Below are 25,593 nucleotides of genomic sequence, written 5' to 3'. Positions count from 1 at the left end.
CCCAAGGATAAGTCCCCTTTCTCAGAGCCTGCTTGTTTCAGGCTGGAGTATTATGTCTGAGATGGGGGTACTGGCTTGTCTGTGCTCCAAGTAACATTTCCCTCGGCATCTTCCTGGTGGTTTTCATTCATGGCCTAAAGTTGGAGATAAATAATGAGCTTTAGAAAATTGTGGAAAAGGCAAATGGGTTGTCATTGTGTATTGCAGAATATAAGCAATTTAATAACCAGAGGTATTACCTACTTAGTAGAACATGGTTGTTTGCCTGCAGTATGACTGGGCAAACTGGAAATCCAGTGACTGCCTCCTACCCAAGCAGTCAACAGCCATAACAAGGTGACTTTCTCTAAAGACAATTTTTTTTTGCTTCTGCTATCTGCCTTTGATATGAGGGCTTTTATGGTGTGTTCAGAACAAATTTGCAGGATATTTTCCAGACAAGGGAGTGGGAGAAACATACTTGGGGAAAAATATAAAGATTTTTATGACATGGCAATATGATTTTTGTCTGGAAGCCACACTGCTGATTTGTTTTATGTAAAAATTGCAGGAGTTTTAACCTCCCCCCTCTCCCCTACCTCCAGAAATTTTCAAATAAATACCTAATTAGAAGATTTAAGTAATTTCAATAAATAAGCAGTACTGACAGTGCCTTTCGTTACTTGTCTTTTTGTGTGAAGCTTGTTTCTGGTTTTATCCTGCTGCTCTCAAACTTTAAGACATTCAGAATTTTGCTCTTAGTTACTACTCTCTGTAGAAAAAGTGCTATAGGGGAGAGATCTCTGGGCTGTGTAGTGCAGGAGAGGGGCGTTTGGTGACAGGGAAATGAGCTGCAGGCGTTTGGCCCTTGCGAGTGGAGGCATCTCTTCTTTCCTTTCCCCATGGGAATGCTGAAATGTTGATGTTTGGGGAGGGGGCTGAAAGGCTTGAATTCCCAGCCCCTCTCCTTGGCGCTTTGCAGTGAAATTGTCTTTCATCCTAGGATGCTGGTTCTGGAACGCTGAGAGCAAAAGATGGAGAGTGCACATCTCTCTCAGGGATAGCGTTTCTGACAGTCTGAAGACTTTCAGCACTGCCATATCAGCTTACGCCCATTCATCTGAGGCTGGTGTCAGTTTGCCACTGTATGAAATGAAACGTCTTCCTCTGCCTCCCCCCAGATGTGAGGGAAGGCACAGGGTGGGCGGCGCGGCAGAGGAATGTGTGGGGCCCCGCTCCTGTCCCGGGATGCGCTTTGCAGTGCCTCTTCTGATTGATGAGCTGGGCAGGCTGAGGTGAAGAGCGGGCACTGCATTCTACTTAGGGTCTTGTTGTATTTTAGCCAGGAATAGCATTTATTTATTTTTAAAGGTACATGACTGATAAATAGAGGTCTTACCCTTCTGCTGGCATCTGCAGCAAAATTCATTGGTCAGAATGGGGCAGCTTTAGTGCTTTCACTGCTGGAGGCTCTTGTTGCATGGTGCTGAAATTCTTTTCTGTTTTGCTCTGAGTGATCGTTATATTTTTGTTCTTCTTCTTGGGGTTGTTCCTTAGAACCATAGCAGTCAGTCTTGATTGGCTTGTTTCTATTTTAATTTGTGATTTTATTTTTAGATGCCAGATTAGGGTAGCTGTGAATGGATACATATTTTGTTGCACAATCCTGCTTGTGTTCTGATCCTTTTTTTTCATGTTGTAAAGTGCAAAACTGTGCTGGATGTTCCCCATGCAACAGTTGGGCTATTAAGCTGAACTAATTCTTCACAGAATGGCAACAACTCCAAAGAAAGGCATCTGTAGGATTAAGCAAAGATACTAGAAGGCAATCACTTGGCAAACTGTTGAAGGAAAGCAGTCCTTGCAAGGGAGAAAGTGGTGTGTTCTTTCTCCTGAATGCATGCAGCCACACAAGTAGAACAGCTTTGAAGCTGGTTAATGTGGCTTACTGTCTGCCTTTTCTTACTATTTCCTACATTTCTTGTCTGTAGAAGAGCAGAAGGGAATTCCTTGATAAGTGCATTAGCATTTATTGTGCACTTCTGTGGCCACACACTGTTGCCTGAATGATAGATAGACTGAGAAGGGAAAACCCCAGCTGGGTTGCCTTCAAAAGTGGAAAGATCAAATCTCTCATGCTTATTTACAGGATTCAGTGGGGTATGTCAGTTACACCATCAATAAACTGTTGAGTATATTCTTCTAAGCCTCAATCTTTTAGTTCTTTTAAAACACTGCCAGTGTTACATATTACCTCAGGAGTTATGCCTGGTTTCATTGGGAAGGGTGGTAGTGGTATATTTTTTGCCACTTATTAAATGATTGAGGTGTAGACAGACAATATGGATGGTTAAGTAAGTAGCTTATACGTAGCTGCAAGAGGTGGAAAGCATCTTTGCCATATCATTAGCTGCTTTGACCAAAGTGAACTACGAAGACTTGGGTGTATTATCCTGCACTTTCTTCCTTGACAGACCGGGAATGCTGATGCATGCCTTCACATTGCAGTTCTCCTGGATTGTCATCTCAGTGTGGCTTTAAGAGCAGCTAATGGGCCAGAGAATGAACAGTAAAATAAGGCTCATGGGTTGAATGTCAGTTAGGATCCTCCTGTTGTTTTCTCTAGCACATTGGTGCTGCCTAGGATCCCATTTATTGTCACAGTTATGTTAATGTCATGAATAACAAGCTGTGTGTCTGTTCCAGTGGTCTGAGGAAGAGAGGAGGGAAGAGTACAGTCTAATAGACACCTTGTCAAACTGTACGTTTCTGTTCCTGCGTGCATGTTTCTGCATTTAAGAGATGTTTGGAAGGGTGATTATCCACTCCTGAGGAGCCAGTTTTCTTTAACTATTTTGTTGGGGTTTTTTTTTATAACATACAGCAGACATGCTAATTATGAACTCTTTACGTTGCTAAGGTTAATGCTTTCCAAAAGTTATAGTGAACATACTTTCCCTATTTAGCAAAAGGAAAGAGCATCGTTCATAAAGCACAATATATCCTGAGATGAAATGATTGCTTTTATCCTTGAAAAAATGGATCAGTATCAGAGACTCCTGGTGTATTGTGTTGCTTATTGTAATAATGTTTCATTCAGTTTTACCCAAGAAGGAAAGCTTAGACAGACAGCTACGTGTTTAAATACTGAGAATCTGGTGAGCCATTTGATCTGCCCATCTGTCCTGTGCCCAGGAAAGAAACATTTGCAAGTCTGAAAGTTTCTGAGACAATAGTTAAATGGCAGTGGTAGGACTTGTTTCAGCCTTCAGTGACGTCCGTGTGTGTAGGAAGGGGTTACTTTTCCAAAACTGCCTCACCCAAGGGAGGCTGTTCCAGAACTACGTGCCTTATATGTTCTTTTGTTTTCTGCTGTTACTTCTCTGCAGCAGTCGAAGATGATACTCTCTGTCTTCGAGACCCTGTCTCCAGACTTTGCACTTCTAAAGAGCTCTTGCAAGAGGGTGTCGTGGTTTGAGCCCAGCCGGTAACTCAGAACCACACAGCCGCTCGCTCACTCCCCCCCCCCCCCCCTTTTCTTCCTCCCCCCGCTCCCGGAGGGATGGGGAGGAGAATGGGAAGAATGTAACTCCCACGGGTTGAGATAAGAGCAGTCCCGCAACTAAGGTATAACACAAAACCACTACTGCTACCACCAATGATAATAACGATTAGTGAAATAACAAGGGGAGAGGATACAATTGCTCACCACCCGCCGACCGATACCCAGCCCGACCCGAGCAGTGATCTGGCCTTCCGGGTAACTCCCCCCGGTTTATATACTGGGCATGACGTGCTGTGGTATGGAATACCCCTTTGGCTAGTTTGGGTCAGATGTCCTGTCTCTGCTTCCTCCCGGCTTCCCCTCCTCCCTGGCAAAGCATGAGACTGAGAAAGTCCTTGGTTGGAATAAACATTACTTAGCAAGAACTAAAAACATCGGTGTTATCAGCATTGTTCCCAGGCTGAAAGTTAAAAAACACAGCACTGCACCAGCTACTAAGCAGGAGAAAAATGACTGCTATAGCTGAACCCAGGACAGTATCCACCCCTTATTCCATACCATTCACGTCATGCTCAGATCCCACATCTCTCAGCACACCATCACCCCTGTCCCATATATACACATATGTATACACCCACACCCACACACAGAGAAAGATATCGTTCCCTAGTCCATGGACCAATCCCTGTAAAATTGCTGAACTCATCCAGTCCATGATGTCAGGCTCCATCTCTTGTAATAGTCTTTCAGGGCAGGAGGGACGGTACATAGTGTTGGGTTGTTGCCTGCTGATGATACCGCCAAACTCATCTGGTCACTGCTGAGCTCGTCTGGTTTCCTCAAAATTCATTCTTTGTTGAGGTGATGATCGGAGGGAAGTCAAGGTCAATGGCTGGTGACCTGAAGATATCTAGCTGGTGGGCTATAAAAGTGTTATAGAGCAGGCAACAGCGTACAATTGAGTTCATTGGCTGTTTTCCCCCAAAATCAAATCCCCTTGAGGTACACATCGGACTTCCCCATCTTCCCGCATTACCCACCAAGTATATCCAGGTCCCTGAGCAAAAGCAACCCCACGAGTGGGTTTGCCTTTACCTGAAGCAGGAATAACCCAGACTGTCTTCCCCAACAAATTCTTTATGTGGACCACAGGAACTTTATCCCCCTCTACAGTACGTAAAAGTTCTGATTGGGCTGGGCCAGCCCTGTTGGCAGATCCCCTACTGTTGACCAACCAGGTGGCTTTTGGTAAATGTGTATCCCAGTGTTTGAAAGTCCCACCACCCATTGCTCTCAGTGTAGTTTTTAACAGCCCATTGTACCGTTCGATTTTCCCAGAGGCTGGTGCATGGTAGGGGATGTGATATACCCACTCAATGCCATGCTCTTTGGCCCAAGTGTCTATGAGGTTGTTCCGGAAATGAGTCCCATTGTCTGACTCAATTCTCTCTGGGGTGCCGTGTCACCACAAGACTTGTTTCTCAAGGCCCAGGATAGTGTTCCGGGCAGTGGCATGGGACACAGCGTATGTTTCCAGCCAGCCGGTGGTTGCTTCCACCATGGTAAGCACATAGCGCTTGCCTTGACGGGTTGGTGGGAGTGTGATATAGTCAATCTGCCAGGCCTCCCCATACTTGTACTTCAGCCATCGTCCTCCATACCAGAGAGGCTTTAACCGCTTGGCTTGCTTAATTGCAGCACATGTTTCACATTCATGAATAACCTGGGCAATAGTGTCCATCGTTAAGTCCACCCCTCGATCACGAGCCCATCTATATGTTGCATCTCTGCCTTGATGGCCTGAGGTGTCATGGGCCCACCGGGCTAAAAATAATTCACCCTTATGTTGCCAATCCAAGTCCATCTGAGCCACTTTAATCTTAGCAGCTTTATCCACTTGCTGGTTATTCTGGTGTTCCTCAGTGGCCCGACTCTTGGGTACATGAGCATCTACATGGCGTACCTTCACCACCAGGTTCTGCACCCGAGCAGCGATATCTTGCCACAATGCAGCAGCCCAGATGGGTTTACTTCTGCGTTGCCAGTTGCTCTGCTTCCATTGCTGCAACCACCCCCACAGGGCATTTGCCACCATCCATGAGTCAGTATAGAGATAAAGTACTGGCCATTTTTCTCGTTCAGCAATGTCCAAGGCCAGCTGGATGGCTTTCACCTCTGCAAATTGACTCGATTCACCCTCTCCCTCAGCAGTTTCTGCAACTTGTCGCAGGGGACTCCACACAGCTGCCTTCCATCTCCGATGCTTTCCCACAATACGGCAGGACCCATCAGTAAACAAGGCATATTGCTTTTCACTCTCTGACAGTTCATTATATGGTGGGGCCTCTTCAGCACGCGTCACCTCCTCTTCTGGTGACATCCCAAAATCTTTGCCCTCTGGCCAGTCCATGATGACTTCTAGAATTCCTGGACGACTGGGATTTCCTATTCGAGCTCGTTGTGTAATTAGTGCGGCCCACTTACTCCATGTAGCATCAGTTGCATGATGTGTAGAGGAGACCCTGCCTTTGAACATCCAGCCCAGCACAGGCAACCGGGGTGCCAGGAGGAGCTGCGCTTCAGTTCCAATCACTTCTGAGGCAGCTCGAACCCCTTCATAGGCTGCCAGTATCTCTTTTTCAGTGGGAGTGTAGCTGGCCTCGGATCCTTTATATCCCCGACTCCAAAAGCCAAGGGGTCGACCTCGAGTCTCCCCTGGAGCTTTCTGCCAGAGGCTCCAGGTAGGACCATTCTCCCCAGCTGCGGTATAGAGCACATTTTTCACATCTGGCCCGGCCCGGACTGGTCCAAGGGCTACTGCATGAACTATTTCTCGTTTAATTTGTTCAAAGGCTTGTTGTTGCTCAGGGCCCCATTTGAAATCATTCTTCTTCCGGGTCACGTGGTAGAGAGGGCTTACAATCAGACTGTAATTTGGGATGTGCATTCTCCAGAACCCCACGACACCTAAGAAAGCTTGTGTTTCTTTCTTGTTAGTTGGTGGAGACATTGCTGTTATCTTGTTGATCACGTCTGTGGGGATCTGGCAGCGTCCATCTTGCCATTTTATTCCCAAAAATTGAATCTCCTGTGCAGGTCCCTTGACCTTATTCTGTTTTATGGCAAAACCGGCCTTCAGCAGGATTTGGATTATTTTCCTCCCTTTCTCAAAAACTTCTTCCGCTGTATCACCCCACACGATGATGTCATCAATGTATTGCAGGTGTTCTGGAGCTTGCCCCTGTTCCAGTGCAGTCTGGATCAATCCATGGCAGATGGTAGGGCTGTGTTTCCACCCCTGGGGCAGTCGGTTCCAAGTGTACTGGACGCCCCTCCAAGTGAAAGCAAACTGTGGCCTGCATTCTGCTGCCAAAGGGATTGAGAAAAATGCATTGGCAATGTCAATTGTGGCATACCACTTGGCTGCCTTTGACTCCAGTTCATACTGAAGTTCTAACATGTCCGGTACGGCAGCACTCAATGGTGGTGTGACTTCGTTCAGGCCACGACAGTCTACTGTTAATCTCCACTCTCCATTAGACTTTTGCACTGGCCATATGGGGCTATTAAAGGGTGAGCGGGTCCTGCTGATCACTCCTTGGCTCTCCAGTCTGCGGATCAGCTTATGGATGGGAATCAAGGAGTCTCGGTTGGTGCGGTATTGCCGCCGGTGCACTGTTGTGGTCGCAATTGGCACTTGTTGTTCTTCGACCTTCAGCAACCCCACAACAGAAGGATCCTCTGAGAGACCGGGTAAGGTGGACAGCTGCTTAATTTCCTCTGTCTCCAAGGCAGCGATACCAAAAGCCCATCTATACCCTTTTGGGTCTTTGAAATACCCTCTCCTGAGATAGTCTATGCCAAGGATGCATGGAGCCCCTGGACCAGTTACAATGGGGTGCTTTTGCCACTTCCTCCCAGTCAGGCTGATTTCAGCTTCCAGCATAGTTAACGCTTGGGATCCTCCTGTCACTCCAGAAATAGAAATGGGTTTCACCCCTTGATACCTTGATGGCATCAGAGTACACTGTGCACCGGTATCTACTAGAGCCTTATACTTCTGTGGGACTGATGTGCCAGGCCATCTGATCCACACAGTCCAGTAAACCCGATTATCCCTCTCCTCCACCTGGCTGGAGGCAGGGCCCCTCTAATAGTGATCACAAAATTCTCCACTTCTGTCTTGTAGAAAGGGATTAGTATTCCTTATCACAGGAGCTGGAGTAAAATCAGCTCTTTCGCTCCATCTGGGAAACTGCTCGCCAGAGACTGGAGCAGCAGCTTTCCTGGGAGGATCATCCTTGACCATTGTTCTCCTCTTCAGTTCACGCACCCGTTGCTCCAGAGCTGAAGTAGGTTTTCCATCCCACTTTCTCATGTCTTCTCCATGATCCCGCAGGTAAAACCATAGGGTGGCCCGTGGCGTGTACCTCGTATATTTTCTTTCTCGAGCAGTAGGGCGCCTTCTGTTGATAGCTGAGACATGGGTTGGTACGCGTGGAGAGCTGGATAGATCGGATAAATCGTCTCTCAATTGCTGTTGCAAATAGGCTGGTGGGGGAACGGGGGGTGAAAGAGAATGCTTCCTTCGTAAGTTTACCCCCCGAGGAGAAAAAAAAAGATATGCAATTGCTAAAATATTTCATTATATACCTCCCAATGTATAGTGGTGATGGCCACGCTGGAAGCACAAACCAGACCAGTTTCATGATCAATGAGTCTATTGTATTACAAGTCATTACCATGAAGTACAGTGAAACAAGAACCTTAGCCCAGGCCCCCCAGCCGATAAATGCTAAAACAGCAAATAGTGGCTGTAAGTAAGGTACAACATGCTGAAACTCTGAGATCAAGCGCAACACGTCTGAGAGCCAAATAATCACCATTGTGACGAGTAGTAACAATGAATGCTTATCACAAATATGATTAAACACACTCTGGTCAGATCTGTCGTTATCTCAACCTTTCGTGCCCCACGTTGGGCGCCAAAAAGAACTGTCGTGGTTTGAGCCCAGCCAGTAACTCAGAACCACACAGCCGCTCGCTCACTCCCCCCCCCGCCTTTTCTTCCTCCCCCCGCTCCCGGAGGGATGGGGAGGAGAATGGGAAGAATGTAACTCCCACGGGTTGAGATAAGAGCAGTCCCGCAACTAAGGTATAACACAAAACCACTACTGCTACCACCAATGATAATAACGATTAGTGAAATAACAAGGGGAGAGGATACAATTGCTCACCACCCACCAACCGATACCCAGCCCGACCCGAGCAGTGATCAGGGCCTTCCGGGTAACTCCCCCCGGTTTATATACTGGGCATGACGTGCTGTGGTATGGAATACCCCTTTGGCTAGTTTGGGTCAGATGTCCTGTCTCTGCTTCCTCCCGGCTTCCCCTCCTCCCTGGCAAAGCATGAGACTGAGAAAGTCCTTGGTTGGAATAAACATTACTTAGCAACAACTAAAAACATCGGTGTTATCAGCATTGTTCCCAGGCTGAAAGTTAAAAAACACAGCACTGCACCAGCTACTAAGCAGGAGAAAAATGACTGCTATAGCTGAACCCAGGACAGAGGGGAAGAAAGTTTTGTTTTGTTTTTAATGAAAACAAAAACAAATTTGGGGAAGTCGAGATGTACAAGGAAAAGGCTATTCTTGGTTCTTGGGGGAGGGATGTTTTCCTTATCTTGTCAAGTTTCTTCTCCTTTCCTGTCAACTGTCTTCAATGTGCATCCATTGGTGTCCTCCTCTTCTCTTCTTAACTTTCTGCACTGGGATGCGTCAGAAACTTGTTCACAATAGTTTCAATTCTGTATGTAGAGAAGACAATAGACTTCCCTACTTTCTAAGGATATTGTAAGAATGAAAGAATAAGAGGATAGTGTAGGATCTCCCTAAAGACCTAGTCTACTTGACTTCCAAGTTTTCAAGAAGAGAAAATACTACATATGAAACTGCAGACTGGTCTTAACTTCGAGAAGCTGGTGATGAAACCTCTGTCTGTGTGTGGCCAGAAACAGGCCAGACTTTTACAGGATCTTGTCCCACCCCAAACAGTGGAGGGCTTAGTGATCTTTAGTGGACATATTCAGACTTGGTTATTCCTGTACAGCGATTTTTAAAGTGATCATTTGTCAGCCACTGAATAAGGGCTTTAAAGAAAGGAGCAGGGGGACCTGAAAGTGTTAGAGGAAACAAATGAGATTGCAGCTGACATCTCCAAGGGAACTTTTGTTCAAGGGTGCTCAGGCTGTTGACCTCTTTGCTTCTCCATTTCATTGCCTTTAGATTTCAGCATTCTTCAGTACCAGAAAAGTGGTGAGTTTGTGACTGGGCAAATGCTACTTTTTTTTGGGGGGTGTGTGTGGGCAATCATGGACATTGCTGTGAAAAGATTTTAATGCACAAAGAAACGGTTTTGCAGTGAATTTTAAGTTTGGGGTTTATATATAAAGCTAATGATTTATTTCCTTTTCTCCCTTCTTACCAGAGATTGGAGAGTAATTCCTGGTGATCTGCATCTTAGTTTGGAAATCATTGTCTAAAAACTACACTTGGGCATCTGTCAGCAGGTTGGCAAGAATATGAGAGGAAAGGAAAAATTAAAACATACCGTTGTTTTGTCCGTTTTCCATTCTTTTCTCTATTGCACTTCCCTCTCTTTGTTTAGTTTTAGTGGCAGAACTAAGTACATGGTAGGCTAGAAGTAAATGTTTTTGCAATAAGATGACCGTAAGTTTTAGCAGACCAGACTGTTTTCCAGATATAATTGGCACTTTGTTGGAGGCAAAACTGTAGTAAGCTCTGTAAAGGACCTCAAGCTTTAGCTTAGGAGTCAGGGCCCTGGAGAAGATTTGTCCAGAGCTGAGGTAATGAATTGAGAACAGCAGAAAGGGCAGATGGCCCAAATCCTCACTCATTACCTCATCTGGGGTCTCCTTGGTATTTATCAGTGAAAGCTTTCTGTAACTACCCCTATGTGCAGAGCAGTTTCTGGTCCCTCCAAAATTCAAAATGTGGTTTTGAGAGGGTCTCACACACTGATGCTTCAGAAGGATTTGCTCCTTACCTACAACCAGCCAATACTATTCTGTGAATTGAAATGTGAGGAGCACATGGTGTGAAGCATCAATTTTGTCTATAGGGAATGTCAAATTTTATGTTCAGATATGCCTCACTGTGTGTGCTTACATGTCCTTCACACTATAGAAATGGGGTTCCTAATCTTATTTGTTTTTTGCAATATTTAGACCTTTTTTGGTTTGTTTGTTTAGGTTTGTGTTCTCAGTTGAGGTATTGGCATATTTTGCACTCATTAAAAAAATTGTGTAAAGATTATTAAACCAAACCTGAACAACTCACTTCCCTTTCAGTCTTCCTTCTTTCCCTCCTTCTTATCCCAACTAAGCAAATATATGCCAGAGTTCTGGAGTTATATACACAACATCTAGAGAATTGAGAAGGCACCATATTTTCTCAATAAAGGATCTCTTATCTTTCTAAGGTAAGGCCCTGTCTCAAAGCCTGTTGAAATCCCAGATAAAAGTGCCACTGGTCAACAGGTTGACAAAAATGAAGAGAGATGTGTCAACAGTTTTAAATGTCTGGCTCTCAAACCTTCTGTGTTTGTGAACATGAAGTGCACAGATGCCAATAAGCTATGCCAGTAGCTCCCAAGATGTCACCTCATTTTGATAAAATCTATCCTTTGGCTTAGGAAAAAAAAGAAGGTAGGTAGGGAAGAGGAACGCAAGTTGTAGTGCTAAGCTAGTTTCTCCTAAAGATGCAGCTCTGTGATTTCCCACTCTGCAGGGTTTTCCAAAACATCAGAATAATAATGATCACCGTAGAATGATTGTATTGTGTATGAGCTGTAATTCCAACGCACCTTCTTTAAAATGTTACCATGGCTGCTGGGAGATTTTAAATGGCAAATGGTTAAGAAAAAAAAATCTTTGGGATAGGCAGATTAATAGGTGTCCCATATCAATTATTGATGGTGTCAAATCAATGTAGCAGTTTCAGTCTCATTTAACCTCCCAATTATTTAATTGTAATGCTCTAATAGCCTGAGACTGGAATGCTTTTTCAACACAATTCTGAACCACTGTCTTCAAACCTGCTGCTGTGGTGTTCATCCTATCACAGTCTAAGAATTTCTTCATATTGGTAAGGTCATAGAGGAACATTTCTTCATCTTTGGGTTTTCATTTTAGGAAAAGAAAATTGGTGTATTAGGTTTATCCTAGAAATATGCTTAACTCCAAAAATATCTGCGAAAATAAACAGTGTAATCTGTTTCACAAATAGTGTGGTGATAGGCTAAATGTTATCCTGCTTGCTGATATTTCCAGTATACACAGCAGGCTGTTGGGTTTTGTTCTCTGTGTTCCAGAACAATGTAGAGAGAGTTTATTAAAAAAGGGAGCATTATTTGCAGTTCTGTGATTACTTTTCATTTCAGTGTAGACTGAAGGAAGCAGGACTCATTACCATACCCAGATTTCCATTTTTGTCCCAAGCAAGAATTCTTCATGGGAAAAAAAAAAGAATTTAACCTTAAACCTTTTCCTTAGTTGCTAAAGGGAAGGTTTTTCTTCCTCAGGTTTAATTTCAGTAAGTTAAGGAATAAACATTTCTTTTAAGGAAGTTTCACTGCCACTTTGCGTGGTTGTAGAGGCACTTTTCAAAGCTATTATTGAGGAAAACCTGATTTTGCTGAGGTATTGGCAGTATAGATTTGGGGCTAAATGTGCAGTTAGATTTTTCTGAACAATTTTCATTCTGCCAGCACCATAGTTCTTCTGTAGATACATGGGCTTTTTGTCTCATGAAAAAGCTCTCTGTGAGCTATTGACTTGCATGTTCAGATGTTTCTGAGGAATGATATTAACAAAGAATCTGCAAATTACTGAAGTATTTCTGTATGTAGAAATACTACCTTAAGTGCCAACCAAGCGTTGCTTTGTAGCAATGTTTGTAGTAAAAACTCTACACCTGGCTATAAGGGCTTTTACACTGACGGGATACTGTGGTTTGAGGAGTCCTTTTATTTGTGTAACACGACTGTTTGTTTGATTCCATCTTTCTCTTGTTTGCTTGTTTTTGTTTCTCCTTTTCTATTTTGTTGAATTTTATTTTCTTTAAACAGGAAATCTATTCATTGGGTGCAGTTAGGCCAACACTTGCAAATTTTCTCTTACAATCTTGATCCTACTCACTTCCTCACTGACCCACAACACGGCAGGTTCTCAGCTTTTGCCAAGCAGACAGTGCCAGTCCCTGCTAGAATTTAGAATTCTCTGATGTTCCTACTTTCTATGAGCACATCCACTATTTTATATTCATATTTAGTAGTAACTGAAGATGTTCAGAATCAGTAGGGCTATCCTTCTCTTCCCAATGTAGTTGAAAGGTATTCGTACCTGTTGATCATCTTGTCGCTTTTTTCTCTGAAAAAAGTTCATTGACTCACTTGGCTTGAAAAGAATGGAGATGTGTAAGGATGCTGTCAGAGCTACTCAAATGCATGAGCTGTTGAATAGCAGTGTAGAAGCGGCTGTCCAGCAATAGTGGTTCCAGGTGAGGTTGAGCATGGGCACACCTCACCTGTCTGTTTTGCCTCAGGGGATTGTTTGCTAACTGACTCATGTTCTACTGAGGGGTGCTTCTGGCACTGACTCCTTTCTTAGATATCCTTTTCTTTGTGTAGCTTCATTATCTTATCTCCACAGGTTTTAGGGCCTATCCATGTAAAATATACTACACTGATAAAGCTCTGAAGAGCAAAGAAGAATGAAAGGGGTGGGGGGGGAGCGGGCAAGGTGAAGCAGAGGCTGGAACACTGGAGAGCCTCTTCATACAGATCTGCTCTGAATTGTCTTTTGGCCTGGCGGGGTAAAAAAAAAGCCCAAACAAACCCAACAAACCAAAATGAAACCACTAATAGATTCTGGATGTTTCTGAAGGAGAAAATGATTTTCTTTGTGACAGGATCTTTACTGTAGCATTTGATGTGAGGAAAGTGACAGGAGCAGAGTCATTGTCCTCAGGCATGTAGGTAATAGCCCAGGTACCCCTTTTGCTAGCAGTTGTATCCCCTCTCTTACTTGCCTGCTCCTTGCTAACACATTTCCCTTTAGCAACCTCTCCCGAATTTCCTATGGTAAAGCTAACGTCTCTTCCCCATCCTTTTTAATATCTCCTTTATATATTTGTAAGACTGTCATTTCTCCCTTCAGTTGCCTTTCCCAGGGCTAACAGGTCCCAGCTCTTTGAATCTTTCCTTAGAGGCCAGGTGTCTTTTCACCTGAAATCTCTCATTTTTATGCCTCACATTTTAAAAATAATAATTCTAGTCAAACAACACTTGATTAAACTTTTAAGGGTGAATGGTTGTGATAGCACATACAGAACACCCTTTCACAGTAATCCCTGTTCACTTAGAGTTATGAAAAACTTTACCCATATTGCTCCATTTGTGTGACATTCAGCTCTGAACTCTATGTACTAAGCAGAACTTGAGCTCTGAAATACTTTAATTTTTACTAGCATCTCCTGGGAAACTCAGCTAAGATCCACCCATTAGATCGCTTGATGCCAGCTCCAGCTCTGTGTACTCCAACTGCTTCATCAGAAATGGGGAGAATAGCTCTGTGTCTATAGTCTTGCCATGTGTCTGGGTCTGTCAGTACTCAGCCCAGGGTTATTTCCAATCCATATTCAGACCAGAATGTGCCATTTGAGTAGCATACCATTTGGAAATATGTGTCCGTATAGCCAAATGGCATGGCAGAACTCCTTTCAAAATCTGTTTTAAGCCTCACTCCTGCAAGGACTGTGAAAGCACTGAACTCCAGGAAAATATGTGCAACTTGGCTTCAGTGCTAAACTCTAATACATATGTGTATTTGTTGCATTTTTAGACACTGTTTCAGAGAGAGGGACAGAGAGAGTGCATCATGAAAACTAGATCAAAAAGAGAAAATTCGATATTAGATTTGTCATGTGCTGAACTGAAATGCATGTCTTTGGAAAAAGCCATAGCTTTTCTTTAACATACAAGTTTATTTTTCTCAAGTGAAACCTCTTCGCCTGAGAATTAAAAAAAGGAAAAGATTCTTGTTTTCATTTGAAGGGTTAGGGCTATTGTGTAATTCCCAATAGTATTAACACGTAAGTTCTACAGACGGCATTATGCACTTTTGTCCTTTCCACCTGAGCAGTTCATTTATCTGAGTGGCCATTATCTCTTGAGAAACACTTCAGTGGTTGGTAGCATGTGCTGGAGAGTTTCTCAATATTTGTTGCATTCTTATTAGATGAAACCCAGTTCTGTGCTACTGCTTCAGTTCAGGGGGTAATTTCAATTCAGGGGTTTTATCTTCAGTTTCTTTGTTATACAGTAGCAGTCCAGACTCAGGCTAGTGTCAGCTGTGATGAAACCAGCAAGCTTTAACAATAATAAACATGTACATTATTGGAATTTCCTCTTAAGAAAGCTCATTGAGAAAATCACTTAATGGCATAAAGCGTGTGAGTAGAAAGTGCAGCATGTAAGGGAATAAGTCGCCGAGCTGGACTTGTGGTTTGAGCAAGCTTCAGGACTTATTTCAGGAGTGAATGAAATGGGGAGGGTGTTGTGTTTCTTTTTTGTTTGTTTCTCTTTATTTATTTTTGGTTTAATTAAAGTGAATGAGGGAGTGCTGCTCTTGAAACAAACAAAAGACGTGAGGGATGAGCTTCAAGTTTGGCTTTTTTGTACCTAAACAGTTAAATCTATATAAACCTGTTTAGGTACAAAAAATTTTTTGCATGCATGCAGGATACTATTCAATCAATGCATGGTGCAAGAGACAAAGCAGTGTTTCTCTAATACTTAATCAGCATGTGACAGCAAGTAATCATTTGGGGTTTTAGCCTATGGATATTTGCCTGAATGGTGAATGAGGGAACTTACACCAGTGCTGAACTCTGATTTCTCTCAGCATAGATAAGTTTGCTGGACAGAGCTGTGTGGTTTATGCCATCAGAGATACTTATACTCAAAAGTACCTGTATAAACACATGTTCCCATTGCATAAATTGCAGGAATTTGTAAAAGTAAATAAAGTTTCTAGCTATTGTTTTCTTCTTCTGTAAGCAGTGTTCAGTATCTTGCAAGTTAAAAAGGATGGGAGCATCAGCTTCTCAGAGTAACATTAATTGTTTTCTTTTGGCTATAAATCTGAGAACAAAATTATTAAATAGACTGCAGAAGAGGGGAAAAACTCAAATAAAAAGGCACTTACATTTATTGCATTTTGCAGGGTTGGTTTTGGGAACAACGTTATGTCTCTTGAGACTTTGTTTCTTATGCATTTTATAGAGCTCTGGCCTCTTAACAGCACTGCTTTAACGACTTGTTCTTGGGGTTCTGAGTTGGTATCAGCGCTTGCCATGAAAACAAGCCTGTTACAAAGAGGTCAGATTTCACGAGACAGCAATAGACTTGTAAAAACAGATTTTACTGGAACAAATAAAGTCAGAATTAAGAAGAAACCAGAGATTTGGGTGAAGAAACAAGATACAGAAGGAGCAAGTATTAAGGTAAACTGATAAACAATGTATAAATTTAGATGAGACGTAAGTGGGGATTTTTTGTTTCTAAAACCACATTTAGTGACATTAATGTGTTTTTCTGAAGATTTTGTGCAGTTCTCCATAGTTCTGACTTTTGTTGTCTTTAAAGAGTAATTTTCTGAGTAAATAGGTTGTTCTTGATCAGATGGAAAAATGTTCTTTAAATATCAGCTTCAGTTAACAACTTGAATTGGATTTTCTAGATAGTGTAGCTGAATCTGTTCTTGCTTGCTGTCATGATGACATTTTGTGTTTTGTGAAATACTATTTTTCCTCAATTTCTTTTGTAGCTTCTTAGAATCTCATTTCTGTCTTTAATCTTTATTTAGTTTTAGAAAATCTGTTAAGAATAGCACTAGGGAAATACTATTCTGACTTCAGGTGAACACATGTTCTCTGTGTAGGGAGGGGTTAAAACAGAAGAGGAGGGAAGGGAAGAAGCAAGAAAAGCCTGCATGCTTCCCCCCTACCCCGTGGTGGAAAACTACAGGAGAGTCTGACTGCATCAAATTCAGCAGAAAGCAAGTCCAGAAAGTTTAGTTATAGGAACAACCTGGTGTATGTGCATGTTATTTGACTTGTACTGAGTCTGTTTCCTGAGATGGAACTTCTGTAGGCAGGCAAAGTACTATTAAATCTCTTATTTTCTGATGGTGTCTCAGCAATCAAAAGAAAATCTGTTTAAGGAGAGAACTGTTTTCATGTCTCCCCCCAACAGGCTTTAAACATAAGCCTTCTGTTGTAGCATCTTTATGCAAGTTGTGGGGTTTGGGGTTTTTTTTGTCTCTGTTCATTCTTGAACCTTGTAGTACTCGTAAGTGAAAGAAAGAACAAAGGTTGGAACATAAGGAAATGGGTTAAATGTTAAATACTGCTAATGAGAGAGGCTAGTTCTGTCTGCAGTGAAGGTGGGCAGGGAACAGACTGCAGAGCATGCTGGAACTGCAGGGACCTCCTGCCAAAAGCACAGGACTGGTGATAAAAATGGATACCAGGAGCATCTCTACTTGCACCCTGGGAGCCTGAATCACATTTGAGGTGTCCAGTGGCCACAGTGTTTGTATCATGTGGCTGCAACTGCTCTCAGGTGATCTTGCTGTGCGAGGTGGTTTGGTTGACTTGTTAATCAGAGTCTTTGGGAGGTCTGTCCACAAAGCTGCAACACTTTCACTCTGCTGGTATGATCAGGAATGCTCATTCCTGCAGTGCTGATGCAACTACAGGAATGCAGTGCAAAAAGGGGATTTATTCTGACCTGGGAAGTAAAATAGGTGTACTAGATAATAGGAATCTTTAAAAGTTATGTAGTTAGACCCATGTTAGGAGTTAATTTGTGCATGGAGGGGAAAGCAATCAGGTGATATCACGTTTCCTTCGCACTCCAATATTAATCTATTGATGCTATGCAGTAGTACTAAAATGATAGAGGGGAGCAGCATTAGTTAATATGCTTGGTCTGCATCAGTACTGTATGTGTCCTCTATGCATAAGGGCATTATTGAGAACATGTTAGAGTAAATAGGATGAAAAACTATTTCAATTAATAAACAAATAAAATAGAGCAATTGTTTCAACACAAAACTTGAATGTTAAGAGGTGGTTAACTTACTAATGTTGGTTTATCTGTATAATTTATATAATATTCTGTATAATTTATTCAAGAGTAGATGTTTATTTGAGATCTGATTATTTTTAAGAAGAAAAACAACCAAGTCAGTACCGTTGAGCTTATGCAGAGATTGTTCCCTCTGCAGTTACAGGGGGTGAAAATGGGTGTGGAATTCTTTGTGTTGTGAGTTATCCAAAAGGAGTTGCCTCTGAAGTGTTGTTCTTTCTGTTATGTTGTAAGTAGCAGTAAATAAGCAATTAATTAGAGAGTTTTGTATTCCTTCCCTTTGGCTTCTATTTTCTGAGCAAAGAAATCCAACTACTGATAAATTTCTTAGGTGGTTGTTAACTGTAAGGTATTTATTGATCTGCCACTTCAGTTGGCTCAGTTTTGTGAACTCCTTAACTTGTAAATGCTCAAAATTGTATTGATGTTCTGTGCATCAAGCGTCTGCTTGGTGACCACTAGGACTGTTGGGATGGAAGTGTTCTTACATGATTAAACTTATTTTGAGATCTTTTTTGGGTTTGATATATTTTTCTTACCTAACACGAACTTGTACAGTTCTGCAGATGCTTTTACTAAAGTGAGTGTTATTAAAGGACTAAAATATGACTGTCAGGAACCAAATGATGTTTTGGAAATTGTAGCAGAGCCAGTCCCAAACTAGTTGACATGAACTTCATTAGTTTAGTAATTGATATGATTTTCATCTGCGTGTCAGTCTTTCTGTAGGTGTAATTCCATTTGAGAGTGTCATATTAATTTTCATGGAAACTTTTTTTACTGAATTAGGTTAAAGCAAAGTTACTTTAAGTAAACCTTCAACCAGTGAAACCATGCTATTGAGCAAAGCTGACAGGGTAATTAGAGCTGTCTTTCTTTGCATGTAGAAAAGAGGACTGTTTGAAGTATTTCTGGCTATTTTTACAAGTTGATCAATGATCTGGAATTTGGTTTAGCCGGAATTTTTCCTCACTTTAGTCTTTTTAAATTCAGTGTTCTCTTATTTTTAGCCATTTCTGCATTTGAAGTCCAGCCACTTTCAACTGAGGTCCAAGAAGGTGGAGTAGCTCGATTTGCCTGTAAAATAACAGCAAACCCTCCTGCCACTGTGACATGGGAAGTAAATCGAACCACTTTACCTTTAGTCATGGACAGGTATGGAGAGTTACACATTTTAGAATGTCATTTATTTTCTGTGATAATTTTGAGCCTGCTACAAGAAGAAAATCCGAATACTTGCAACTCCATTTTCCATGTGTATAGTATGTCAACTATTAACATAGCTAGTAATAGTTGTTAATGAATTTTTAAAGAGGTGTTACGAATGCAGACCAGAATCACCTGCTATTGTCGGCACAGTAATCACTGACCTATGAATTGTTACTGGTCAATTTTGTGTGCAAGTCATCTTCAGGGCTGTGGGATACAAATATGTGGACTTTGGCTATGGGGGAGATTTGAACTAGTGGGATTGCTTTTGCAGAATTGGTGCTGAACCTGTTTTTCTTTAGAGGGCCAGTAAAGAATTATATATGCACAGCAAATTGAGTTAAAACACTTCATGCTGGGGAAATTCTGCACAGGGAGACTTCTCTTGAATTGATTAACTTGAAGCATACAGCCTGCTCTCTGCTAGATTCTTTTACTGTCCAGATTGTATTCATTGAACTTACTCCCATCCTTCTTGACATGTAACTTTTGATGAACATATCTAAGACACCCAGCATGCAAAGGAAGGTGAAAAAAGAAACATAAAAATTGAAAGCGTAGGTGGGGTTTTGGGAATCGTGTACCACTTATGCCAGTATATCAGAAATTGCTGCCAAAAATCAACCAACCTGAATAGTATGAATGTAGTAGCCAGCTAAAGAAGGCTGGGATGGTTACTTCTGAGGGTGAGAAGGATGTACTTGTCAAAAGGAAATTCCTCGGCTTTTGTGGTGGTGCTGGGGGGAATGCTGCCTGTAGTTCAGAAATGTGGGGAGGTGAGTCATATATAGAGAATGTTTTTGAGCCTCCAGCCTGCTGTTCCTAGGTCAGCGTAGCAATGGCTGCTTGTAAATCAAGTGGTTAATTCCACGATGGTAATTGCTGGCTGAATGTTCATCTACATGTCTTTTTTGATCTCTGTGACAGGATAACCGCTTTACCTACAGGAGTTCTTCAGATCTATGGTGTTGAACAGAAGGATGCTGGGAATTACCGATGTGTTGCCACAACAATAGCCAATAGACGTAAAAGCACTGAGGCAGTGCTGAGTGTCATTCCAGGTACTCACCATGGGAGATTTTTTTCAGTGGCATTAGATTCTTTTTTACATTATAGCAAAAACACTTACGTGCACTGAAGAGCTGTTGCTGACCTCTGAACCACTTGCCTGAATAATAATTTTGCTTGTTTGTGTCTTCTGGCTAAAATATTGTTCAGTATAAAGTTTCCACAGTTACTGAAATAAGGCTTTAGTGTGAATTTAATTTTAAGCATCCTTGAAAAAAAGTCATGTTTTATTTCGTATTTAATTGAGGTTTTGTTTATTGTTCTCACTTTCTTTGATTTTATTTTTAATTATTTTCCTCCCCTCCAAAGCCTCAGACTTGAAGCCTTTTCACAAGCCATCTATAATAGCTGGTCCTCAAAACATTACAGCATCTCTTCATCAAACTGTCATACTGGAGTGTGTAGCCACAGGGAATCCGAAGCCAATCATCTCATGGAGCCGGTTGGGTAAGTCTTAAAATTACAGCATATGACCTTCAGCCTGTGGAGAGGAAGTGAAACTGGAAAGAAAGGATTTCAGCGATTAGGTGACTGTTCTGAGACTTCGTGTAGTAGGTAACGATTAGTAGGTTAGGGTAGGGTAAGTGAAACACTCTCAGTTGCATACTTCATACTGCTGTTAAGAAGCCCTGAGGTTTTCTGAAGCTTTGGACTCGGTGCTTCTGCTGTCAATCCCGCACTGCCCCCAGCACAGCGTGGGGATAGTGCCGAGTAGGGTGGTGGCCACCAGGGATCTGTGACTTGGAGTAGAATCAGTAGTGAGCTGGGGCAGGTTGGAGTGGTTGTGTCCTATGAAGCAATCCTGTAAATGTTTTTCCTCCTCTTAGAAGCACTGTGTGAATGTGATCTGGACTTTGTGTTAATGGGCAATTCGAACCATGGATAGGTGTTGGCAAACCCCAAGTAGTCTGCCTGGAAGGAGAGAAGAGAGGAAATGCAATAAGAATAACATTCATCACTGCATCACATTTTTTGATGAAAACTACCTCTGTTTTTATTCTCACATGTACCTAAATGTGAAAGTTAGGACTGTACCTGTAGAAATAAACAATGAAAAGTTTTCCTGCATTTTTATTCCTAAAAGTGGGAAAAATAAACATATCTTTCCTGGTTGATTCAGTGGCTCTTACAGACAAAAAAGTAGGAGAAAAGTTACGTAACGGTCACAGAGCACTTACTGTGAGAATAGAAGAAAATACGGGGTAAGCAAATATACTCATTTTATCCCCAGCATAATTCAGAAGGAGATAGATGATCCCTGTTTGTAAAGATGATGAGGATGGTGGTAGTGACAAACTGAATCATAGCGTAAGGCAACTGGGGAGGATAACTGGGAAAATGGCATTATTGTTTAGCTGTGATGGTGAATTTCAGATATAAACCACTTACCAAGTGGTGAGACCCAGACATCTGAATGTTAGATAACTGGAGTGAAGAGCAAAGCAGATGCAAAATGGAAACCTCTGGAAGCTCATCTATGATTTCCCCTTCTCTTTTGACTTTGAAACTCTGATCTATGCCATTACTGCCTAGGCAAGCCTATCTAGGTAAGTTATTTAGATACATTGAACAGCCTTGTAACCACACTTCTCCCACTCTCTCACATAGACCATAAGTCCATTGATGTCTTCAATACCCGTGTCCTTGGAAATGGGAACCTCATGATCTCTGATGTCAAGGTGCAGCACGCAGGTGTCTATGTTTGTCGAGCCACTATTCCAGGCACACGGAACTTCACGGTAGCAATGGCAACTCTCACTGTTCTGGGTGAGCCAGCTTTGACTTCTGCAGTGTGTATTAACATCTTGTGTGTGTCTTCAGCTATGCTATGTGCTGGGTTGAATTTTTATGTCAAACATCAAGGGCTGTAGGGAGACTGCAGAGATGAAACAGATCACAGAACTGTGGCTGCCTTCTTCTGTCTGTTGACTTAGATGAGAAGTCAGATACTCAATGTTTGAGTTATAAACTAGCAGTTCAGTTGCACTGGGAAATACCCAGGTGCAAAGTTTGCTTTGGGAAGACAGAAACGAATCCTGTAACAAAGTAGAAATATGTAATATTTATGTATGCTTCATGAGCAGTATGTCATAGGCTGGAGTTTGATTTGTTTGCATTCATAAATGCATGAACAAAAATATGTAGAAATATTGCTATCTGTGCAGATAGTATGGATCTTTAAGCAAATATGCTTTGCTTTCTGTATGGGTGTATGTGTATTTGAGTGGCCTGAGGAGCGGGGTTTGTGTGTGGAAAATTCACTATTATTCTGACTGTCCTTGCATTTGTGGGGGCTTGATTTTTACTTTTTTTCCCCCTTGTTACTTGTCTGTAGCTCCACCTTCATTTGTGGAATGGCCGGAAAGTTTAACAAGGCCTAGAGCTGGTACTGCTCGTTTTGCTTGTCAGGCAGAAGGAAATCCTGCCCCAAAAATTTCATGGTTAAAAAATGGAAGGAGAATACACTCCAATGGTAGAATAAAAATGTACAACAGGTAAGATTACACTTGCTGTATGAGAACTGTGCTAATGATGTGCTACCAAACGATGAAATTCCAGTAACTAAATGTAGCCAAGCAAGATATAACTCAGGTAAATATGAAATTGGACGTTAAAGGTAGTTATGATGTAGTTGTGGACGTTTCCTTTGCAGAAGGAATGCAGATTAGTCAATACCTAAAATCCTCAGCAAAGCTTTTGTGATCACTGCCTTAAATGGCAGAAGGATGGGGGAAAGGATGGACCTGAAGAGTTTCACCATAGAGTTGTTCTGGATTTACAGTAGTAGAGCAGAGATAAGAATCTTGCTAGTTGTTTGAAGCCCCATTTTACTACTTCTGTAGCATGAGCAGCTCATGTTAAGGAGTTGAATAAAAAGTGACAACCGTAAGGTTCTGCTTTTTGCAGGCGGGGAATAGATTTACGGGTTTGTTTTCACTGTGCCTGGCTTTGCATAAGCATGTCAGGTTTTGAGGAACACTTCAAGTTGCTAAATTTAGCAGCTGCACATACATTTCTAATAGAAAACTTTGTGGCATGTAAGGCAGTTATACTGAACTCATGAAGCAGAGGCAAATATAACTGTTGATGCATTATGCAGAGCTAAGTTTATCCAAGATGTGAGCTTTTTTCCCCTTTTTCTTCTTTTTGGATTCAGTAAATTGGTGATAAACCAGATCATTCCTGAAGATGATGCCATTTATCAGTGCATGGCTGAGAATAGCCAGGGATCTATTCTCTCCAGGGCCAGGCTTACTGTAGTTATGTCAGAAGACAGACCCAGTGCACCTTACAATGTCCATGCTGAAACGATGTCAAGCTCAGCAATCCTGCTAGCATGGGAGAGGCCACTGTACAATTCAGACAAAGTGATTGCATACTCGGTACATTACATGAAAGCAGAAGGTAAGCAGTTTGATTTAAGTACTGTTTAACTATATGTATGTGGTAAGAGCATGAATATCCGTGCAAAGACTCCAGTTTGAATGGTTCATAACGAGAGCTGCATCAGAGCATGCCAGCGTATAAATGCATGTTGTAATCAACAGGCATGCTTGGGAAAAAATGCTTTTGCCATATCCTCTCATTTGTGGGACTGAGTGTTCTTTCCACTCAGCCTTGTCTGATCACTCAGGTGAGCAGGTTTTGAAGTTAGGGACGAACTTCAAAACCTGGGCTCTCTATACTGCTACCTGCGTTTCCCTCTGTCCTCAGCAGGAGCTTCTGCCTACTCTCTTCTTGTGTGTGCTAAGCAGGGAAAGAGAGCATACAGCAGAATCCTGGAGGCTTAGAGTGGGCTTCTCACCAGAGACAGCTCTTTTGTCTAGATTCCTGATTTCTTCTGACTTTACTGTCTTTCATCTGTTTTGGAGTAGAATAATTGATACTTTATTAACTATCTTCTCTTAAAACGTATATTGACTGAATGGTAAAATGTACTCTCCTTTCACCCCGTGGTCTCCTATAATGAGAAGAGTATACTAAACTCTAAAATATGCTGAAATAGCCAGGAAAGGTTTATCCTAGTCTCTGAAATGATATATAAGTTCCTATATAAAAGTGAATGGCTAGTTGGAACAAAAATGAGTAACTTGACATTTTTAAATCCCTTAGTATTATTTGATTGCTTTAAGTTACGGTAATCTTTAAGATGGTAGAAAACAGGCATTTTTCATAAGCAGGAGAAGTGATTGCCAAATGACTCAAATTTCTTAGGTGCATGGGTAAAACTAAGCTGTGATGCAGCTCTGTTTTCTAGGAGTGATTTCTTTTTCCACTTCTATTCAGTAAGTGGTTTACTCAAGGGCAGGACTGCAGATGCTCAGTTCTTTGTAGAATACCAGTCTGCCATCTGCTAAGCAGAGGACAGGAAGGACAGCTTAATTACTCTAATACTGATGCAGGAATAGCTGCCTTTGCTTTTGCAAGTGGGATATTTCAGGACACAAGAGAATTTTGTCTGAAGGAAAGGAAGGAAAGAGTTTTAAAAGATAATGAGGACAAGAGGTGCGGGAAATTACCCCCCATGCTTTCAGGCACTGAGGTATTGTGCTCACGACGCCCTCTTAAAGCTAGTATGAATAAAGCCACACTAGATAAGTTATGTGGGTAATTGTATGTCTGGTGCCAGTGTAGAGAGCAGAGACCGGGTAACTTCAAAGAAAACTGGGAAACTGTCCTTAGGGACGTGTGCAGGAAATACTCTTGCACAGTAGTGAAAGGAGGTATCTTCTGCAGTGTGTTTTCTGCAAAATCATTTTGCAATCATTGCTTTATTTGCTTTCTTATCCAAAGGTTGTATCTTGTGAAATGAGATTATAGCTTGTCCTGGTTTAAAAACCAAAACAAACTCCAAACAAAAGCAACTAAGCAAACAAAACCCTCTGGTTTATTGGAACTTGCTTTCTCCAATACCCATTCTTTTCATCTTTCCAGATTGTCTCATGATATTTACTTTATTTAATATAATGCTTTGTGCATCCTTTTGAATTAGTAAAGAAATCCATACAGGGAGAGGGGGGAGGACTGTGTTAAGAGGAGTAATGGCAGTGGTGGGAATCAAAATGTAGGTGATCTGTGTGCATTTTTGCTTTGGTAATGTGATTGGGTAGCTGCAGAAGATCCACATCAGGACATAAAACCACTTTTGTCTCATTTCATAGAAAAAATGTTGAGTTTCAAAGGCTAATGGCCTGCACTTCTATAAAAAGAATTGCTTTCTAAGTGGTAGTCTGCAAACCTTTCTGAGGATGTTGCCTATATATCAGAAGCATTATTAAAAATCTAGAAGATGCCTTTGGGAGGAAGTATCGCATCAGCCATTTCTCTAATGTAAATTTAGAAGCAGCTATATTTAAAGAAATGCAAATTAAATATTAAGTAAAATCTTTGGATGGCTCACACCATATCAGGCCATATTGACTGTTGACATTGTCAACACCTTATTTACTCTGTATGAATTCTCTATAATTATGTATTAGTGTAAATAGTTTGTATGAATGGATTGATTTTGTTATTCCTTTCAGCATGTCTTTGCCCAGCTTGCCCTCACACCCTCTTGCAGACCCTAACGAAAATGAAGAATTCTCAGATGTATCT

The 25,593-nt window shown here is 41.8% G+C and overlaps 1 protein-coding gene across 1 annotated transcript in view; it reads left to right on the top strand.

The window, feature by feature from the left end:
* The window catches only part of PRTG (protogenin), an 83,501-nt gene that overhangs the window by 17,913 nt on the left and 39,995 nt on the right, over positions 1 to 25,593 (top strand). The window contains 6 exon segments of the mRNA XM_030498015.1: positions 18,729 to 18,873; positions 19,855 to 19,988; positions 20,305 to 20,442; positions 21,604 to 21,762; positions 22,331 to 22,490; positions 23,153 to 23,400. Of these exon segments, the coding sequence (XP_030353875.1) occupies positions 18,729 to 18,873; positions 19,855 to 19,988; positions 20,305 to 20,442; positions 21,604 to 21,762; positions 22,331 to 22,490; positions 23,153 to 23,400 (984 nt within the window).

The sequence above is a fragment of the Strigops habroptila genome, chromosome 9 (assembly GCF_004027225.2).
Source record: "Strigops habroptila isolate Jane chromosome 9, bStrHab1.2.pri, whole genome shotgun sequence".
Lineage (NCBI taxonomy): Eukaryota > Metazoa > Chordata > Aves > Psittaciformes > Psittacidae > Strigops > Strigops habroptila.
This window is presented reverse-complemented; position numbering and strand designations above follow the sequence as displayed.